This window comes from Dendronephthya gigantea, unplaced genomic scaffold, assembly GCF_004324835.1.
Source record: "Dendronephthya gigantea isolate DGI-Jeju-01 unplaced genomic scaffold, DenGig_1.0 000211F, whole genome shotgun sequence".
Classification (NCBI taxonomy): Eukaryota; Metazoa; Cnidaria; class Anthozoa; order Malacalcyonacea; family Nephtheidae; genus Dendronephthya; species Dendronephthya gigantea.
The window spans coordinates 193,372-209,283 of NW_021163221.1; the positions used below are offsets into that span (position 1 = coordinate 193,372).

General features: G+C 34.4%; 2 protein-coding genes and 1 pseudogene across 2 annotated transcripts; 2 read left to right on the forward strand and 1 right to left on the reverse strand.

Annotated features, from left to right (window-relative positions):
- The first annotated feature begins 1,715 nt into the window (after positions 1-1,715).
- On the forward strand, positions 1,716-2,252 carry LOC114539658 (annotated as a pseudogene).
- Positions 2,253-5,913: 3,661 nt separating this feature from the next.
- On the forward strand, positions 5,914-7,893 carry LOC114539659. The gene is made up of 7 exons (XM_028560271.1): positions 5,914-5,991; positions 6,092-6,379; positions 6,630-6,779; positions 6,867-7,035; positions 7,143-7,300; positions 7,468-7,615; positions 7,856-7,893. The coding sequence occupies exons 1-7, from the start codon at positions 5,914-5,916 to the stop codon at positions 7,891-7,893; spliced, it is 1,029 nt and encodes a 342-aa protein (XP_028416072.1).
- Positions 7,894-7,983: 90 nt separating this feature from the next.
- LOC114539660 lies at positions 7,984-12,567 on the reverse strand. The gene is made up of 10 exons (XM_028560272.1): positions 12,481-12,567; positions 10,567-12,276; positions 10,188-10,442; positions 9,941-10,076; positions 9,458-9,706; positions 9,150-9,364; positions 8,944-9,074; positions 8,684-8,798; positions 8,320-8,536; positions 7,984-8,186 (listed from the first exon to the last, which is right to left on the reverse strand). The coding sequence occupies exons 2-10, from the start codon at positions 12,274-12,276 to the stop codon at positions 7,984-7,986; spliced, it is 3,231 nt and encodes a 1,076-aa protein (XP_028416073.1). The 5' UTR covers positions 12,481-12,567.
- Positions 12,568-15,912: the final 3,345 nt, after the last annotated feature.

The window sequence follows — 15,912 nt, forward strand, 5'->3', positions numbered from 1 at the left end:
GCTTGTCTAATCTCAAAGATTGGGCGCATAAGTGAAAACACATTTTTTCACCATATGGTTCAAAGAATTCATCATTCAAAAGCTAAAATCCTGTTTTTTAATATAAAATTCCCCCATTTATCTAATAACTAACCCACAATGGCTGAATAGCATGCCAAAGTTTGATTACAATTGACAGAAAGTCATAACAGAAATGAAGTAATGTAACAAAAATGTGTCTCATTCGCGATTTTTACATTTTTCCTCCTTACAATTGCATTTGTTGTCACACAGGACTTCCATTCCCCTACAGTTGCACTTTCTTGTGGCACACATTCCTTTGCAATAGCATGGCTTAATCACCATTCTTTGTTGTTTACTTGTAGATAGGGCTGGTGTACTGAATCTGGACTTTTTTTCGGCTACAACATCATCTTTTAAAGGCTGCTCTTATCCTGCTAAGTACTGCGACACAAGAGATTCTGGTTGAGCTGGGAGAATTTCCTTTGCATGAGCCTCTGCTTTTTTCATGGTTTGATACTTATTTCTCAAGTAGATAACTTGGTCCAATATCAGCTGTATGTATCCTGTAACATTAGATTTTTAAGTTATATTGTGTTTTAAGTATATGTTTAAAGTATAAGGGTTCAAAATTTTTTTAACTCACTAAGTTGCAAGAAAAATAATATAGTAGGGTGAATTGATGATTAATAATGGTTAAACACTGGTCAAAAAAATGTTTGTAAACATGTATGAAGCAGGGGATATGGAGGGGAATAAATGTTTGCCTTACCATAGGTGGGCTTTTCCTTTAAGGGTTTTGCAACAGCCTTTTCCCCTTTAAAAGCCTTTGGGTAAGCAATTGCCCATCGGAGCTTTCCTTCAGCTGTTTTTGCTTGTCTGTTGCTGTTTTCATTAAAGTGCAAGTTTGAGGAGCAAGTTTGAGGAGTACAACTTGTTAAGATATTATTAAAAGGTCCTAAACTTTAAGATATTAACCTTATTAATATAATCAGGTACCAATCAATGCTGAAAACCTACCTTGCACTTAATGAATGATATGAATGATAGGTGTTCTTTGATGCAAAGGTATTGTCCAAAGCATGTTTTGCCTCCAACCCAGAAGTCTGGTGGTACTGGGACAACTTTCGAATTGCTTTGATGAGTTGCCGTTTTGTTAGCATTTCCTCTAACTTTTTTATTGCAGCTGAACCTATAAGAGTCAAGTTCATTAAAGGAGCAGTGTCATATTGTGCGCATCCCTGCTGCGCATAACAAAATTGGTTCAGAGACTGTTGGAAATTGTTCGTACGATATAATCCGCCATTGTTTGATTTGTTTCGAAGCTGCATACAAGATTGTATAGTGAATTTTGAGGTAATAAAAACATACATAATTATTGAACTGAACTGAACAGTGTTCTATCGGTTCACATAGGAAAATCGTTGTGATTGCAAAAGTTCTCGCAGCGTCAAAAGGAAACCAAATGGAACCCGAGGTTGTCCATGCAAAGGTAGAGATGTAGCGTGTTTGGCAGAATGTTGCATATAAAAAGAACAATTGATGATTTCATATTGCACATATGTTAGCATGTGTGTCAGTTTTGTGCATTGTCATTGATAACTAATAAACTAATGATGTTCTATTGTATTTTATTTTAGAACTTCATATCTACACTAGATGAGAATATGGTGAGACAGCTAGCTATTCGCAGTCTGCGAAGAGGTACTGGTAGTATGGACTAGATTGACACACTTTTAATAATGGAAGATGACCTGGATGAAGATGATCAAGATGCAGAAATGTTAGGTGCATTTTATGAACCCAATGTTGACACATTGAGCTCTGGTACAAACCCTTCTCAAAGTCAGAACCCTTTCCACTCTCAGTCAGATGACCCACATCCCACACTAGAATCTGTGCCAGATTGGTGCACATGCACATGTGGTAAATGTAGACCAATGCCACAGGAGATTGAAAACAGATGCTGCAAACAAAAGAAATGCATAACCCTAACTTCACGTTTTGCAAAATTATGCCTTGATCCAGATGTGCTAGAGCTTTGTATCCGCAATAGGAGTGACATCCGTAATGATAGAGAAGACAACAGCACAAGAGCATTTCGCAAAGCTGATTACAGACAATTTATATTAGCACGCCATGGCTATCTAGGCAAAGGAAACAGACGAGTTTGTCCATCTTGTGTAGTTTTAAAAATTAGAGAACGGTTTCCTTCAGTTACTGGTGTTTACATGGGATATAGGGATCATTAATTTCTTATGTTCTAAATTATTACTTGATAATCACACACAGCACCAGTTAGACCTATAGCAATCTGTATTAATAGATATCTGTTTTTTTTGTGCACACTTCTGTTTTTATAGTACATATATAATTGTAGCAATGACAAAATTATGGGTATTTGTGTTTTGACTGTGAATGTAATTATAGCACAAACATTTGGGTAATAAAAGAGCTTCACACTAGCCAATAGTTTTGTTGTTTAGTTTCATTCTGACGATTCATCTCTTGTGAATCGGCTCTTTCTTTGAACAATATCCTTTGTTGCAGAAGGAGGGACATGAGCTATGGTTGGGGAGATAAGAACTGGGTTACTATCATGCAAAGAAATTTGCCTCGTTCTTGGGTTATACTTTTTTGTCCTGACATCTTGTCCAGATTTGGTCTTTGCTTAGGGAAGATTAATGTGGTAATTCCAGTCAATTGCTGCCAACTGTTTTCGGGCTTTATATGCATTGTATCTAAACTTAACATTTAAGGACTCTTAGAACCAAATACTTGTAAAGTTAGCTAGTGCATTTGCACTTCCTACAGTTGACATCAGCTGTTGTGGAGCCCTGTTCTTGTTAGAAGAGCAAAATAAAAAAGAAAAAATATCGTTTTGGGATTGCCAAAAATGATGTACAGCAACATGAACAACTATGAATAATTCATATCAACCTCCCTTTGGTGTGTATACCAAGCTAAGGCTGTTTGCACATTCAATGCTACCGGCGTGCCTGTGAACAAAGAGTATGATTGAATTAGATTTTTTAGCTAAATGGTTATGGTTGCTTTGCTAGTTCAGGAATGGGTAATACAATTATCTTTAACATTTCATCCCGAAAAAAAGAAGGGTGTGAACAAGCATTCGGTCTTCCGTTTTATGGGGCTTTAGTGCAAATCCCTAAAAACTCGATTAAACAAATATTATCATTTACCTGAATCGTGTATAATACTGGAAGCTGGCAAGCAACTCTGGATTGAGAATTACTTTTTGCAGCTCAATCTAGTCTTTGTCACGACGGTCAAACCATGGGAGAGTTTCATCATGATCATCCTCCTCGTGATCACATTCCCCTTCTAGCCACTTGTGCATATTGCACACATGGTACAATAATGCAATCCACTTATCCTGAATTAACTTTGAAAACTCGGCATTATGGACAATCAGTATCAATATCAGTTGCAAGCACTAATGAGGGATGATTATATGAGAATGAATACACCATTTTTGGTAGATGAACAATAATATATATATATATATATATGTATATATATATATATGTATATATACTTGTATATATATATACTTGTATATATATACTTGTATATATATACTTGTATATATATACTTGTATATATATATACTTGTATATATATATACTTGTATATATATATACTTGTATATATATACTTGTATATATATACTTGTATATATATACTTGTATATATACTTGTATATATACTTGTATATATACTTGTATATATACTTGTATATATACTTATATATTTATATATATATATATATTTATATATATATATTATATATATATTAATATATATATATATATATATATTTATATATATATATTCTAGGAAATCAGTTAAATGTTATATATATATATACATATATATATATATATATATATATAACTATATAATATATATACATATATATATATATATATATACTTATATATATATACTTATATATATATACTTATATATATATACTTATATATATACTTGTATATATACTTATATATATATATATACTTATATATATATACTTATATATATATACTTATATATATATACTTATATATATATACTTATATATATATACTTATATATATATACTTATATATATATATACTTATATATATATATATAAGAGAAGCTTAACAAAAATTTCATCTCATACTTAATTAAAGTATAAAAATAATGTCAAATTATAGATCGGATATTGTCTTACCCGTGTTGGTATACAAAACGACAGCCAATTTAAATCTTTGCCTGTATCAGCCTATAAATTTCATATGAGAAACTGGAATAATTATCAGAGGATTGACTTTTGGTATGTTGACATTTGGTATAACTGAACTAATATCAAATTATGTTAATAGTATCCTATCACACAAAATATTTACCTTTTTCCCTGTGGTTGATATGCTATTTAAACTCAAGCTAACAGGTTCTTTAGAATTTCTCTCAGTTTTCTTTGAACATGTTGGCCTTATTTCAAATTCCAAAGATTTCTTTGCAACAGGACTATTCATCATATTATCTGAAACATTCTCTTTTTCAGGAGAAACAACAATATTGGGGCTCATTGGGAATATTGGTAATTCTGATTCACAACTCTCCGTCCTTGCAATTGGTTTGACACTTTTAATATTTGAGCTTGAAGGTGCCTCTAATATAGGGGACTTTAAACCACTGGCATCAAAAACCTTAAAAGAAAATGGTGGTATATATGTATGCCCTGTATATAATATTCCTCCGAATTATGTGTATATTTATATTTAATATATATATAGCATTAAAGTAATATGGGATACCTCTTTTGTTGATTTACTTAAAGCTACCAGAAACTTCTTTCTGATTTTAAATCGTGGGATTAACTGACAAATCTCTGCAAATTCTAACCCGAAGAGGTCTTCTCCGTCAATTTCGCTAGCTAAGTATAAAAACAAGTAAAGAATTTTAATTTCATTATATTTGATGTGCATGAAAGTCAGGGGCCTTTTGACGTCAGCTGTCTCAGCATGTTACAGAGACCCAAAGGTATTATGGGCACGCGAACGTACACGTGTTTGAAATATTTTGCACTTCTAGCCATTTTGTTTATGGCACGATTTGTAGTCGAAAACAAGAAAATCATGTATTAAATATATCGCTACTGTTATTCATCAAAATGATTTTGGCCATAAAAGCAATGTAACATAAACAATTTCTTAATAAGCGATATAAACGAACAACTTAATCGGTAATGACTACAAATTGACACAAATTAAACAGTGCGTTCCCAGAACATTGTTTAATAATGAAAAATAATTTCTTGCTTTAAGTTATAAAAGACTTATGATTCAGTGAAGTATAATAGCAAAGACCAAAGATATATAAAGATAATAGAGGTTAATTAAAAGCAAAATTAAGGTCTTACCTTCAAATTCAGACACTAAAACGTGTAAATCATTCTCCTTAACCACGAGATAACTTCGCTATTAGATGACTCTTTCGAGAAAATTCGATGCCCGCCAGACATGTTGAATATATAAGATCGTATATTTACAATGATTTCAAAGAATGTTGCTTCAAAATTTCCAATTTAGTATTTTATTTAACAATAACACAGTCACTTCGTTGCTTAAGACACAGAATATGAAATTGGACGCTTCGGGCTGAGTGTCGAATATATTATTCTCGCGTCAAATCTCCCGCTTGAATGCGCTAGCCAATAGAAAGTGGTTGTGTGGGCGCTAAATGAAAACACTTGCGATGTCGCAATACTGCGAATTGAGCTGCGACTCATGTAGATTTACTTAATTATTTAATTTAGTAATATTTTGCCATTACAACATGGCAAACTTGCGCTGCCAAGCATGTTTAACGTTTTTTGCGCCGTCATTGAAATTAATGATACAACATATGGTGAAAGTGCACAGAAGTGATCCAAATTTGCACATAGTGTGCGAAATATCTGGCTGTAATCAAAGTTTTAGCAAGGTATGAAATACGAACAGTTGCAGAAATGTCGAGAAACTATGGTGTTGAATACCTCCTTTTATACTTTGTTAATATAAGAGTTTGCTCTTGTCTTTGATAGGTCTTCTCTTACAAAACCCATTTATATCGGAAACACAAAGATTTTGAAAATAATGCTGCTGAAGTCGAACATATTAGAACACTTTTAACAGAAGAAACCGACGATCTAATGATTGTTGACGAATACAGTGAAGTTAATAATTTGTCTAATAATAATAATAGAAGAGAAAATGCCTTCTTTCTATTGCAAGTGAAAGAAAAGAACTTACTGACACAGAGATGTCTTGACGAAATTGTTTCGGGCACAACGGAATTGATTAAATCCACTGTAACCACAGTCGAAAATAGCGTACGAGAGTGTCTGCTGGCATCTTATTCGATGCTGTGCCTGGACTTAAAGAGCTGTTTTCACCTGATAATGTTTTGTGTGATCCATTTGAACACATCTCAACGAAACACAAACAAGCTTCGTTTTATAAGAAAGAATTCAGTCTAATTGTAAGTTAGGCAATAATATACAGACTACCATGTGTCTAATTAGTAATTAACCATTGAGTATATTAATATATGATTGATAGTTCATTCATTCTCTTTGTCAGGAACCCCAGCGTATTACAGTCGGGCACAGATCAGTTCAAAGAAGATCAGGAACAAGATACAGAGAATTTCTACGTGATGATGAAATAATGTATATTCCTCTGCTGGAGATACTGCAACAACTATTAAATATGGATTTTGTAATATTAGAGGTATGTTGGTGAAAAGGCAATAAATTGCAGACAAACAATTTCCTGCTATTACTTACTATAATCTTTTGTTTACCATTTTAAATACAGAAAGGTCACAAGAATGAAAATGGTTTCATTGAGGATTATTGTGATGGCAAATTATTTAAAGCACATCCACTCTTTTCAAAAGATCCTACTGCACTTCAGCTAATGTTTTACTATGATGAATTGGAAATAACAAATCCTCTTGGAAGCAAGACTGGAAAGCACAAGTTAGGTAATAAATGTGGCTTTACCAAAAAAACTGCTTTAATAGATCGTGTATATTCAATTTAATTAAATGTTCTTTGCAACATATGGTTTATTGTTTTTTTCTTTTTTCAGGCACAGTTTATCTCACTCTTGGAAATATCCCACCAAAATTTCGGTCAACACTAAATAGCATTCAGTTGCTAGCTGTTGCAACATATCCCATTATTAAACAATATGGAATTGATTCATTGTTTGAGCCGATAATGAATGATCTTGCAGAACTTGAAAAGGTATATTATGATTTAGTTTAGGTATATACAATGGTATTTTTATGAAAACATTATTTCTTCTTTAAAGATTTTAATCTGCAAAGCCAAAAGGTTTAGCTAGTGTTCATGCTCTGGCTAATATCAGCTCATTATTTCATCAAATTAAAAATAATTGTGTAATATTGTAGGATGGTGGTTACCAGTTCATGGTTAAATGCCAGCCGATGTCATTTGCTGGGACTATTGCATTTATATCTGCAGACAACCTGGGTGCACAACTTGTTGGAGGCTTTAAGGAGAGTGCAAGTGCAAATCTAAGATGTAGGCATTGCATGGGTAATGCATGTGAAATATGCCAACATGTAAGTTTAAATTAAAGCTTTGGGTAATTGGGTACTCTGCACTTAGTTGATGTAATAATATCATACTAATTTGTACTGTGTATCATTAAATTGAATAAACATCAACACCGTGTAGTATATTAGGCCGAGGGAAGTTAGGTGTTGGTTTACCGTAAACAGACATTTTGAAAATGATGAGGATTTTTTTCATTATTCATTATTCATTATTTTGCAGAATACTGGTTTACTAGTAAAATATGGGTTATGGTCTAAATACCAAGTTCCATACTCAATGAACAACATGCCACAAATCACATGTATAAAAGTTTTATTAACAAAAACAAAATGTTGCAATAGTTAAAGCTATACTCTCTTGCTCATAGGCTCATGATCACATTCCTGGCACTGGGGGTATGCCTCCTCATTTTCTTCACCTGTAGCCACATACTCTCCACAAAAAATACATATTGGTTCATAACCACAGCTGTAATACAGTCGTTCAATGTGGTCAGCACAGTCCACATCTTTAATATAGACATCAAGCCCTGATGGTAAAATTACATCATCTGAAAAAAACACAAAGCACCACTTTTAATACAATGATCTGCACATAGTTAGTGACCAGTTAAATTGAAGAAAAAATTAACACACATACATATATTGGCTTATATATGGTTAAATTAAATAAAATTACATTACCAAACGTAAACCCGCATGTGTAAGAGATGTCATCTAATAGCTGGTCAAGCTTTTCTTTTTGCTGCCTTTTTAACTTTTTTCTTGAAAAAACTAATCTCCATTTCTCACACTCTTCACATTGCACCATTGTGTCAGTGTTTCTAGCATGCTGTACAGATGGGGAGAATGGAAGCTTCTTTTTTTCCTTTGGGGTTCTCACTTTTAAACTGGGCCGTGCCTGCATGAATGTAAAATAGTTATGACATCAGACACTGGCTTAATCTGAACCGTGTGTGTGTGTGTTGTCAAAAATTAACAGGCTATTGTAACCCTGGTAGTCCAGGTATGACTTGCACGAACATGTACATATTATGGTAAGACTTACTTCAGTGGTTTTAGTACCATACACCTGTTCAAATTTTTTATAATGCTCTTTGTCTTCTGATAAGACTGGGAATGGTAATGTCTTGATATTTCTTGTTCTTTCATCCTTCAAAGCTCTAACATGGAAGTTGCAAAAATTAACACAATTGGTTGACACATATGGGGTATGACATAACAATTAACCAGCTTCAACTGCATATTTAAAAAATTTAACATGCCATAAGATGAACACATTTTTGCTGCATGCCACATAACACTTACCCACACATCTCGCACTGATTATTACCACACTTTTTAATTTGAAAACCATAATGGCTCTGGATGCAACAATGCTTTAGATATTTCTGGAGCTGAGATAGGTCTTTCACATCTTTTTGAGTTGTATGTCCTCTCTGAATTAAAATAAGATCATATGTAAATAAATGCAGTATTTATTTGGTTACTAAGAATGTCAAACACATCTTAACCTGTAATTCCTTCTGAATTGCCAGGCAGTGCTGCCAGAGTTCATTGATGTTATCCTCTGTAGAAGGCTCGAATGTCTGTAAAGGCTTTTCTTTAAGTCCTAATCTTAACATTTGACCCTTCAACAGGTCAATTGGCTGCCTTAGAGACAAGTGAAATTCCTCCTTTAGGTTGTCAGTAATCTGTTTACGCATTTCCTTGACACTATTCGCCTTCGCTGAAAAGTCAAGTGAATATATTATATGATACTGAGCCACTCACCAAAACAGTTGTTGCAATTTCAATCAGTTTTTAATATTACATATTTTACCTGCAGCCCTTTCAAATTCAGGACTCATCTTCTCACGCATAACACCAACACCTTGCAGGCCAATATTTATAATACTCATCACTCGCTCAACAGGGTTTGCCCATGAATTGCTTGGGGCTGTTCTGAGGGCTATAAGCATGTCCAAATCGAGTGCTTTAAACAAAGCAATTAGTGCCAACTTTACAGACATGTAGGTTGACCGGTGGTCAGGGCCACCATCAGTATAAAGAAGTAACACTGGTTTTGACTCTGAAAATGTTAGTTTAGAAAATGAACAAAATTAATATTATCATGCTGACAGGTTATATTTATACATGTAATTTGATTGGCAAAAGTGCCAGTAAACACCATTATAATATGGTACAGTAGTTAACTGTTAAAACATAACAGTTACATGTAACTAATGATTTTGTACCAGTCAATGCTGCAAGGCATACTGTAAACACAGGAATCATGATCATGTAGAAAAATTATTTAGCTCACCCCCTCTTTCTTGTAAAATTTGCAGAAGTTCAGATGAATGACGCAGAGGCGAAGATGGTTCAAACACGGCATCTTTAAATGCAACATATACATTTCCCCTGTAAAAACTGCCATTGATAGTTTCAGGAATATCAATCTTTAAAAAAACATGGAGACATGGCATCTGATATAGGTTGCATTTATAACTTAACCAATTGCTCAATTAGTTTCCTCCATCCCCATACTACTCCATAAAAATACTACTTACAATCAGATTCACAGAAGGAGTGAGTGTACTCTTGCTAAAATCGTGATCTCCCACTGCCATTGTTTGGTTTACTCCAACCAAAACTTGTTTACCTCTTTGGGCAGCAGCTAGAGGATAGTTGGGCTCACCCACTTTAATCTTGTGTTTATCGTCCATAGAAACCAGTTCCACCACATCACGGTGCATCACTGCAAACTCTCTCATGTAACGCCACATTGCTGCACAATAGTGGGAGTCCACATGATTGACTCGTACCTGAAATGGCAAGGTAAACTCAAGTGTAACATTCTGAAGTTTTTGAGGTTTGAGAGTAAACTCTACTTAATCCACGGTTTCTATAATTTACTATAGCTGTGATAAAACAATTGTATTATCATACCTGGCGTTTTTGAACCATCATCTTAATGTTTAGAGTGCCTTTAAAGTACTTGGCTGTCACTGCATTTGGATTTAGAGGTTGAAATTGATAGCGTAACCACTTTACTGAAGGTGTTGGTGTCCCTTCAGGTAGCCTTTCGGCAACACGCTTGTGTAGATCGGTAAAACTCAGGGCCTTTGCAAGATAAAGTTGCTCTCCATGTCTTCGGTCATTAACAGTAACACCTACATCTTCAGACAAATACCGCTCGGTTTCTTGAAAAAACTGTGCAAATGTGTCCTTCTTTCTTTCTGGACTGACATTTCTCAGATCTACAATAATTCCTGCATCTTCAGCCCTAACTGCATAATCAAACCTTTTGTCTATATCTGATGTAGCAGAACAATCACTTGTCAGGTTACGGAACATAGCACGTAATGCTACTGGGCTTGCACAGAATCCAAACATATGCTTGAATTCACGTTTCCGAAGTCTGGATAGAAACTTTGGCATGTCATTCTCTATCTTCTTGATAAGTGCAGTACACCGATTTAACAGCTCACTTTCAGGTAGGCCATTTTCAATTTTCCATATGAAATGCAATGCCTGCTTTGGCCCACCAGGATAATAAGTATACAGCACCGACTTTGTTTTAAGCCCAGTTGACTTCAATTCTTCTATCATCAAGTAAGCATACTGCCGACTTGTACCAGCAGGTAAACACTCACGCACAGACACAGGAGTGAATAGCTCAGAACTTTCCACTTTCTTATTTAATTCCAATAAATAATCCTTCAGGTGTCCTTTGTTTTCTGGTACAACACTGACATTTGCCTTCAGTTCAAGGTTGGTTTTTGGCCTGAACTGAGATAGGCTGATCTTCTTGGCCTTGTTGCTTAGGAACACACAGTACTCTTCAGCTGTGCAGATGGCTTGGATAATTTCGCATTTAATGTCATTCCATGGAGATCCAATGTTATTTAGAAATGTTAATGACTGTATAACTTCCCTCAACTCAATACACATTGCTTTTAGCTTATTTTCAGAAATGTTGCTGATAGAGCGTTTGCGGTGTTTTGAAAGCTCAGGTAAGTTGAAACCAGACAGATTTTTGAAGCTTTTTGGAAATTTGGATGGAAGTGTCCCTTCGATCTTGCCATGGTGTCCATCAAGGTACCATGCAATGTTGCAAATTTTAGCAACAAATGATTTTGCACTTTGTGGTACACTTCTGGGGAACTCGCAGCAGTTTTCTTGGAACCAATCTAATACTTTATTATGGAGTTCTTCCTTCTTGGTGCCTGGACTTGAATATCTTCTTGGTACATTTTCACTTTGTTGTTCTCTTGCTGCTGCCAACATAATTTCAAAAGCATTTGGTTTTGCTGCTTGTATTTGCACTTGTGATGAACATATCTCACAGTCTTCCTTGTGGGAAATAACCAGCCCAAAGAAGCGTGTCTCAAAAATGTCCACTTTTTCAACAAGATTTTGCTCTCCATCAAACTTAATTCCTTCAGTAGAATTAAAGGAGCTTGAAGCGATTCCATGATGCAACTTGTAGTTTTTGCAGGTTGTTTTCACTTCTACTGAACTGACTCTTCCCAACAGGATATCATTCAGTAATTCATTCGCAGTGTATGAAACATGATTGAAATTCACAAAAGTCCATGGAACAAGAACTTGCCCGTCGTCTTTTGATGAAATACGTATGCAAACTGACCGTGACATCTTAAAAAAACCAAACATGGTCATGTATCTCACCATCATCATTGATGAGATTCAATGTTGTACAAATATTTTTGATAGTCAAAATTTAATATACCATTGTATTAAAATAGACAATCGAGCCAAAAATACATGTTTATAATAATAATATTGATATATAATAAAACACAAACACTAAAGGGATCAGTAAAAGCTATTGAAACTTACCTATTTAATAGACGTGAACATAAACCTTGAGTTGAACATATTTACATTTCATGCGCACGGACGCCATCAAGGGAAATTCACAAACACGTGTTGTAGCTAGCTGTCTCGTTGAGTATACATATGCAACGAAGCTATTGATTGGTTGTGAATTAACCAATATAAAACATCCATCTTTAATAAATCATCCACATAAATCATATGGCCAGAAAGCATGTAGATAAATGTATACCAATGATTAATACATCGGAAATGTCTTAACAATTCCAATATGTTCAAACTTTTCCCAAATAATGAAAAAAAAATAAAATAATGAAAATTTTAAGCGGCACCTCGGAAGCCATGCGGGCGGTTTACGGTAAACTGACACCTAACTTCTCTCGGCCTTAGCATAGTTCCTTAACTGATGTAACACTAGCTTTTAATTATTTCCATTTTTTTAGTTTCTTGAGAGAGATTTTACACTGAGAACAAGAGCTGGACATGATCATCAATGCACATGTGTTGAAGAAGACCCAGAAATGAGCAAGCTATATGGTGTGAATCGAAGGTCAATTCTATGCAATTCCAGATATTTTCATGTAGTGGATGGTTTACCAGCAGATGCCATGCATGACATCCTTGAGGGTGTTCTCCAATATAAATGCAAGGAAATGCTCAATGTATTAATTTATGAGCAGAAGTATTTTACATTGCAAGAACTTAACCAAAAGTTGAAAACCTTCGACTTTGGGTACTACAATGACAGGAACAAGCCTTCTCCAATTACACAACAAGCTTTGAAAGGAGACGCCAACAATGTTCGACAAAAAGGTTGGAGAATAAATGATAAACTTTACAGTTGTCAGTAAAATTCACAAACAAACACATTATTTCCTGCACAAACAGGTGTCTAAAAATTTATTTGTATGATTTATCAACAGCTGCTCAGATGTGGTGCTTGGGCAAATTTCTCCCATTGATTGTTGGAAATTTAGTGCCAACAGATGATGAACACTGGCAACATTTTCACACACTATTAGAAATTGTGGATATTGTGTTTGCGCCTTCTAGCACTCTGGATTCGCTTGGTATTTTGGAAGGTCTGATTGAGGAGTATCTTTTGGGTTTTGTGAGGCTGTATCCAGGCAAATCCATCATCCCCAAGATGCATATCTAGTGCATTATCCTTCACATATATACAGGTTTGTGCAATGATTAAGATAGCATATATTTTTGAACATGGGTAATCTTGTTGCGTAAACCAGAATATGATCATAATAAATGTCTTCATATGATAATTTAGGTTTGGCCCAATGACTCGAACCTGGTGTATGCGCTATGAGGCAAAACACAGCTATTTTAAAACATTGGCTACATACATGGGGAATTACACAAATGTTGCTTATACACTAGCGGATAGACATCAGACACACAGCTGCTATTTAAACAACAGTGCCAGTGGTAATGTGGAAAATAATATCTATCGTACTAAAGAGGCTACTGTTGGTAAGTTTGATAATTATTGTGGCAATTGCAATTTAATTTCTGCATAATATTATCTATGTATGTACCTTTGTTGTACTTTGTATGACATTGCAACAAATTATTGGACCCACAATTGATAATATGCATGTTGGTTGGTACTTAATTCATGGTACCACTGAATACCGAATTGGTGCAGTCGTGCATATTGGATCACTGAATGAAATGCCTGAGTTTGCAGCTATCAATGCAATTGTGGTGAGGAAGACCAGTAAAGTATACTTTGTCTTGAAAAAGTTTGTGACAGTTCAGTTTTCCTCCCACTATCATGCATTTGAGGTGTATAGACCAACAAATGACCAGACTGTGATACTCCAGCAAACTCAATTTGTACACTATTTGCCTGCACACACAGTTACTTTATCAAGGAGTACCAGAGGATTAATTTACATTGCACCAAGATGTACAATTGTAAAGTATTAGACTAAGTGTAACTGCTTAGTAACAAGTAACACTTGTTTGTAAATAACACACAGGGGCCGGTTGTTTGAAAGGTGTTAAGTTTAAACAGTGGATAAGCCAAAACTTAAAAATTACTCTCATACATCTGTAATGTAAATTATGCATATTTGTAAAATTAAATGGCTTTTATTAAATATTTTCTTTTTTTAAAAATTCGGGAAGATTCTCCCAAGGAATCCCTGCAATGGCATATGTCCTCTCCAGATGGCTGATTCTTGGGCTACTGTCTTCTGGGGAATTAGGGATGGTGTCATCTGATTGATAGTCATCATCCCTGCATTTTTCTATCGCTTCATTTTTAGTTCTCTTCTTTTTCTTTCTTTCGTTTTCTCTTCAATTCATTTCTTTCTTTTTCTAAATTGATTGCCAATTAATAATCAAAACCATGTATAAATTAAAGTAAACCATTTTTGCCTGATTATATGCAGCATGTGGGCAAACCAAGACTTGTGATCGACTTGTGATCGACTTGTGATAAGTCAGTGAACGCGAAAAAGTTGGATACATCCAACATGTTGGATACATGCCACATGCTCCATCTTACGTGTGAATCTCTAGTATATTGCGCAGTAATTGTAAACTACTTGGTAACCAAGCCTGATTTCCTGACATAGCGCGTATCATTACGGCACAGCATTTCAAAAACCGAAAATAAGCCATTGCAGCACAGATTGCATCCAGCGCATATAGCTTAACGTCACAATACATTATCGTAACATTGTTTTCAAGTTAAATCCAGTGAAACAGGTTGACATGACCGATTAAATTAGGTTGACATTTTATAATAGGTTATCATAACCTATTTTTTATTGGTTTTAACCTATTTGAAAGGTCAAAACAACCTATAAATATAGGTTGCAACCTTTAGAAATAGGTAGTTTTAACCTATCATTTTTTACAATGTATATATGTATATATGTATATATGTATATATGTATATATGTATATATGTATATATGTATATATGTATATATGTATATATGTATATATGTATATATGTATATATGTATATATGTATATATGTATATATGTATACAGCTGATTCAATTAAGTTTGTGACAGGCAATAGCCCAATATATATTCCACGTGCAAGAGGCATGAAGGGATTGATGGCATTTTATGCATAATTATGCAACAAATGAAGTTATTATTGGAAAAGCATTGTTGAGTATAAATATAATCATCTCGTGGGAATAGTGCGATGATGAACTTAAGGCTGTTATTATACTGTATAGCGGTAATGTGGAATACACATTGTTTTGTATTATAGAAATAACCGAAATCTGCTAATCATGCTGAAATCTGCTGAAATCTGCTAAGTTCCTCTTTAAACTGCTTGAACAGGAACTCACATAGCGCTTTCACATCGTTAAAAATGTCGACGTTTTGACATGTATATGTGCCATTCTGCCTTTTATTACCTTGCCGTGTAACTTTTAACATGATATT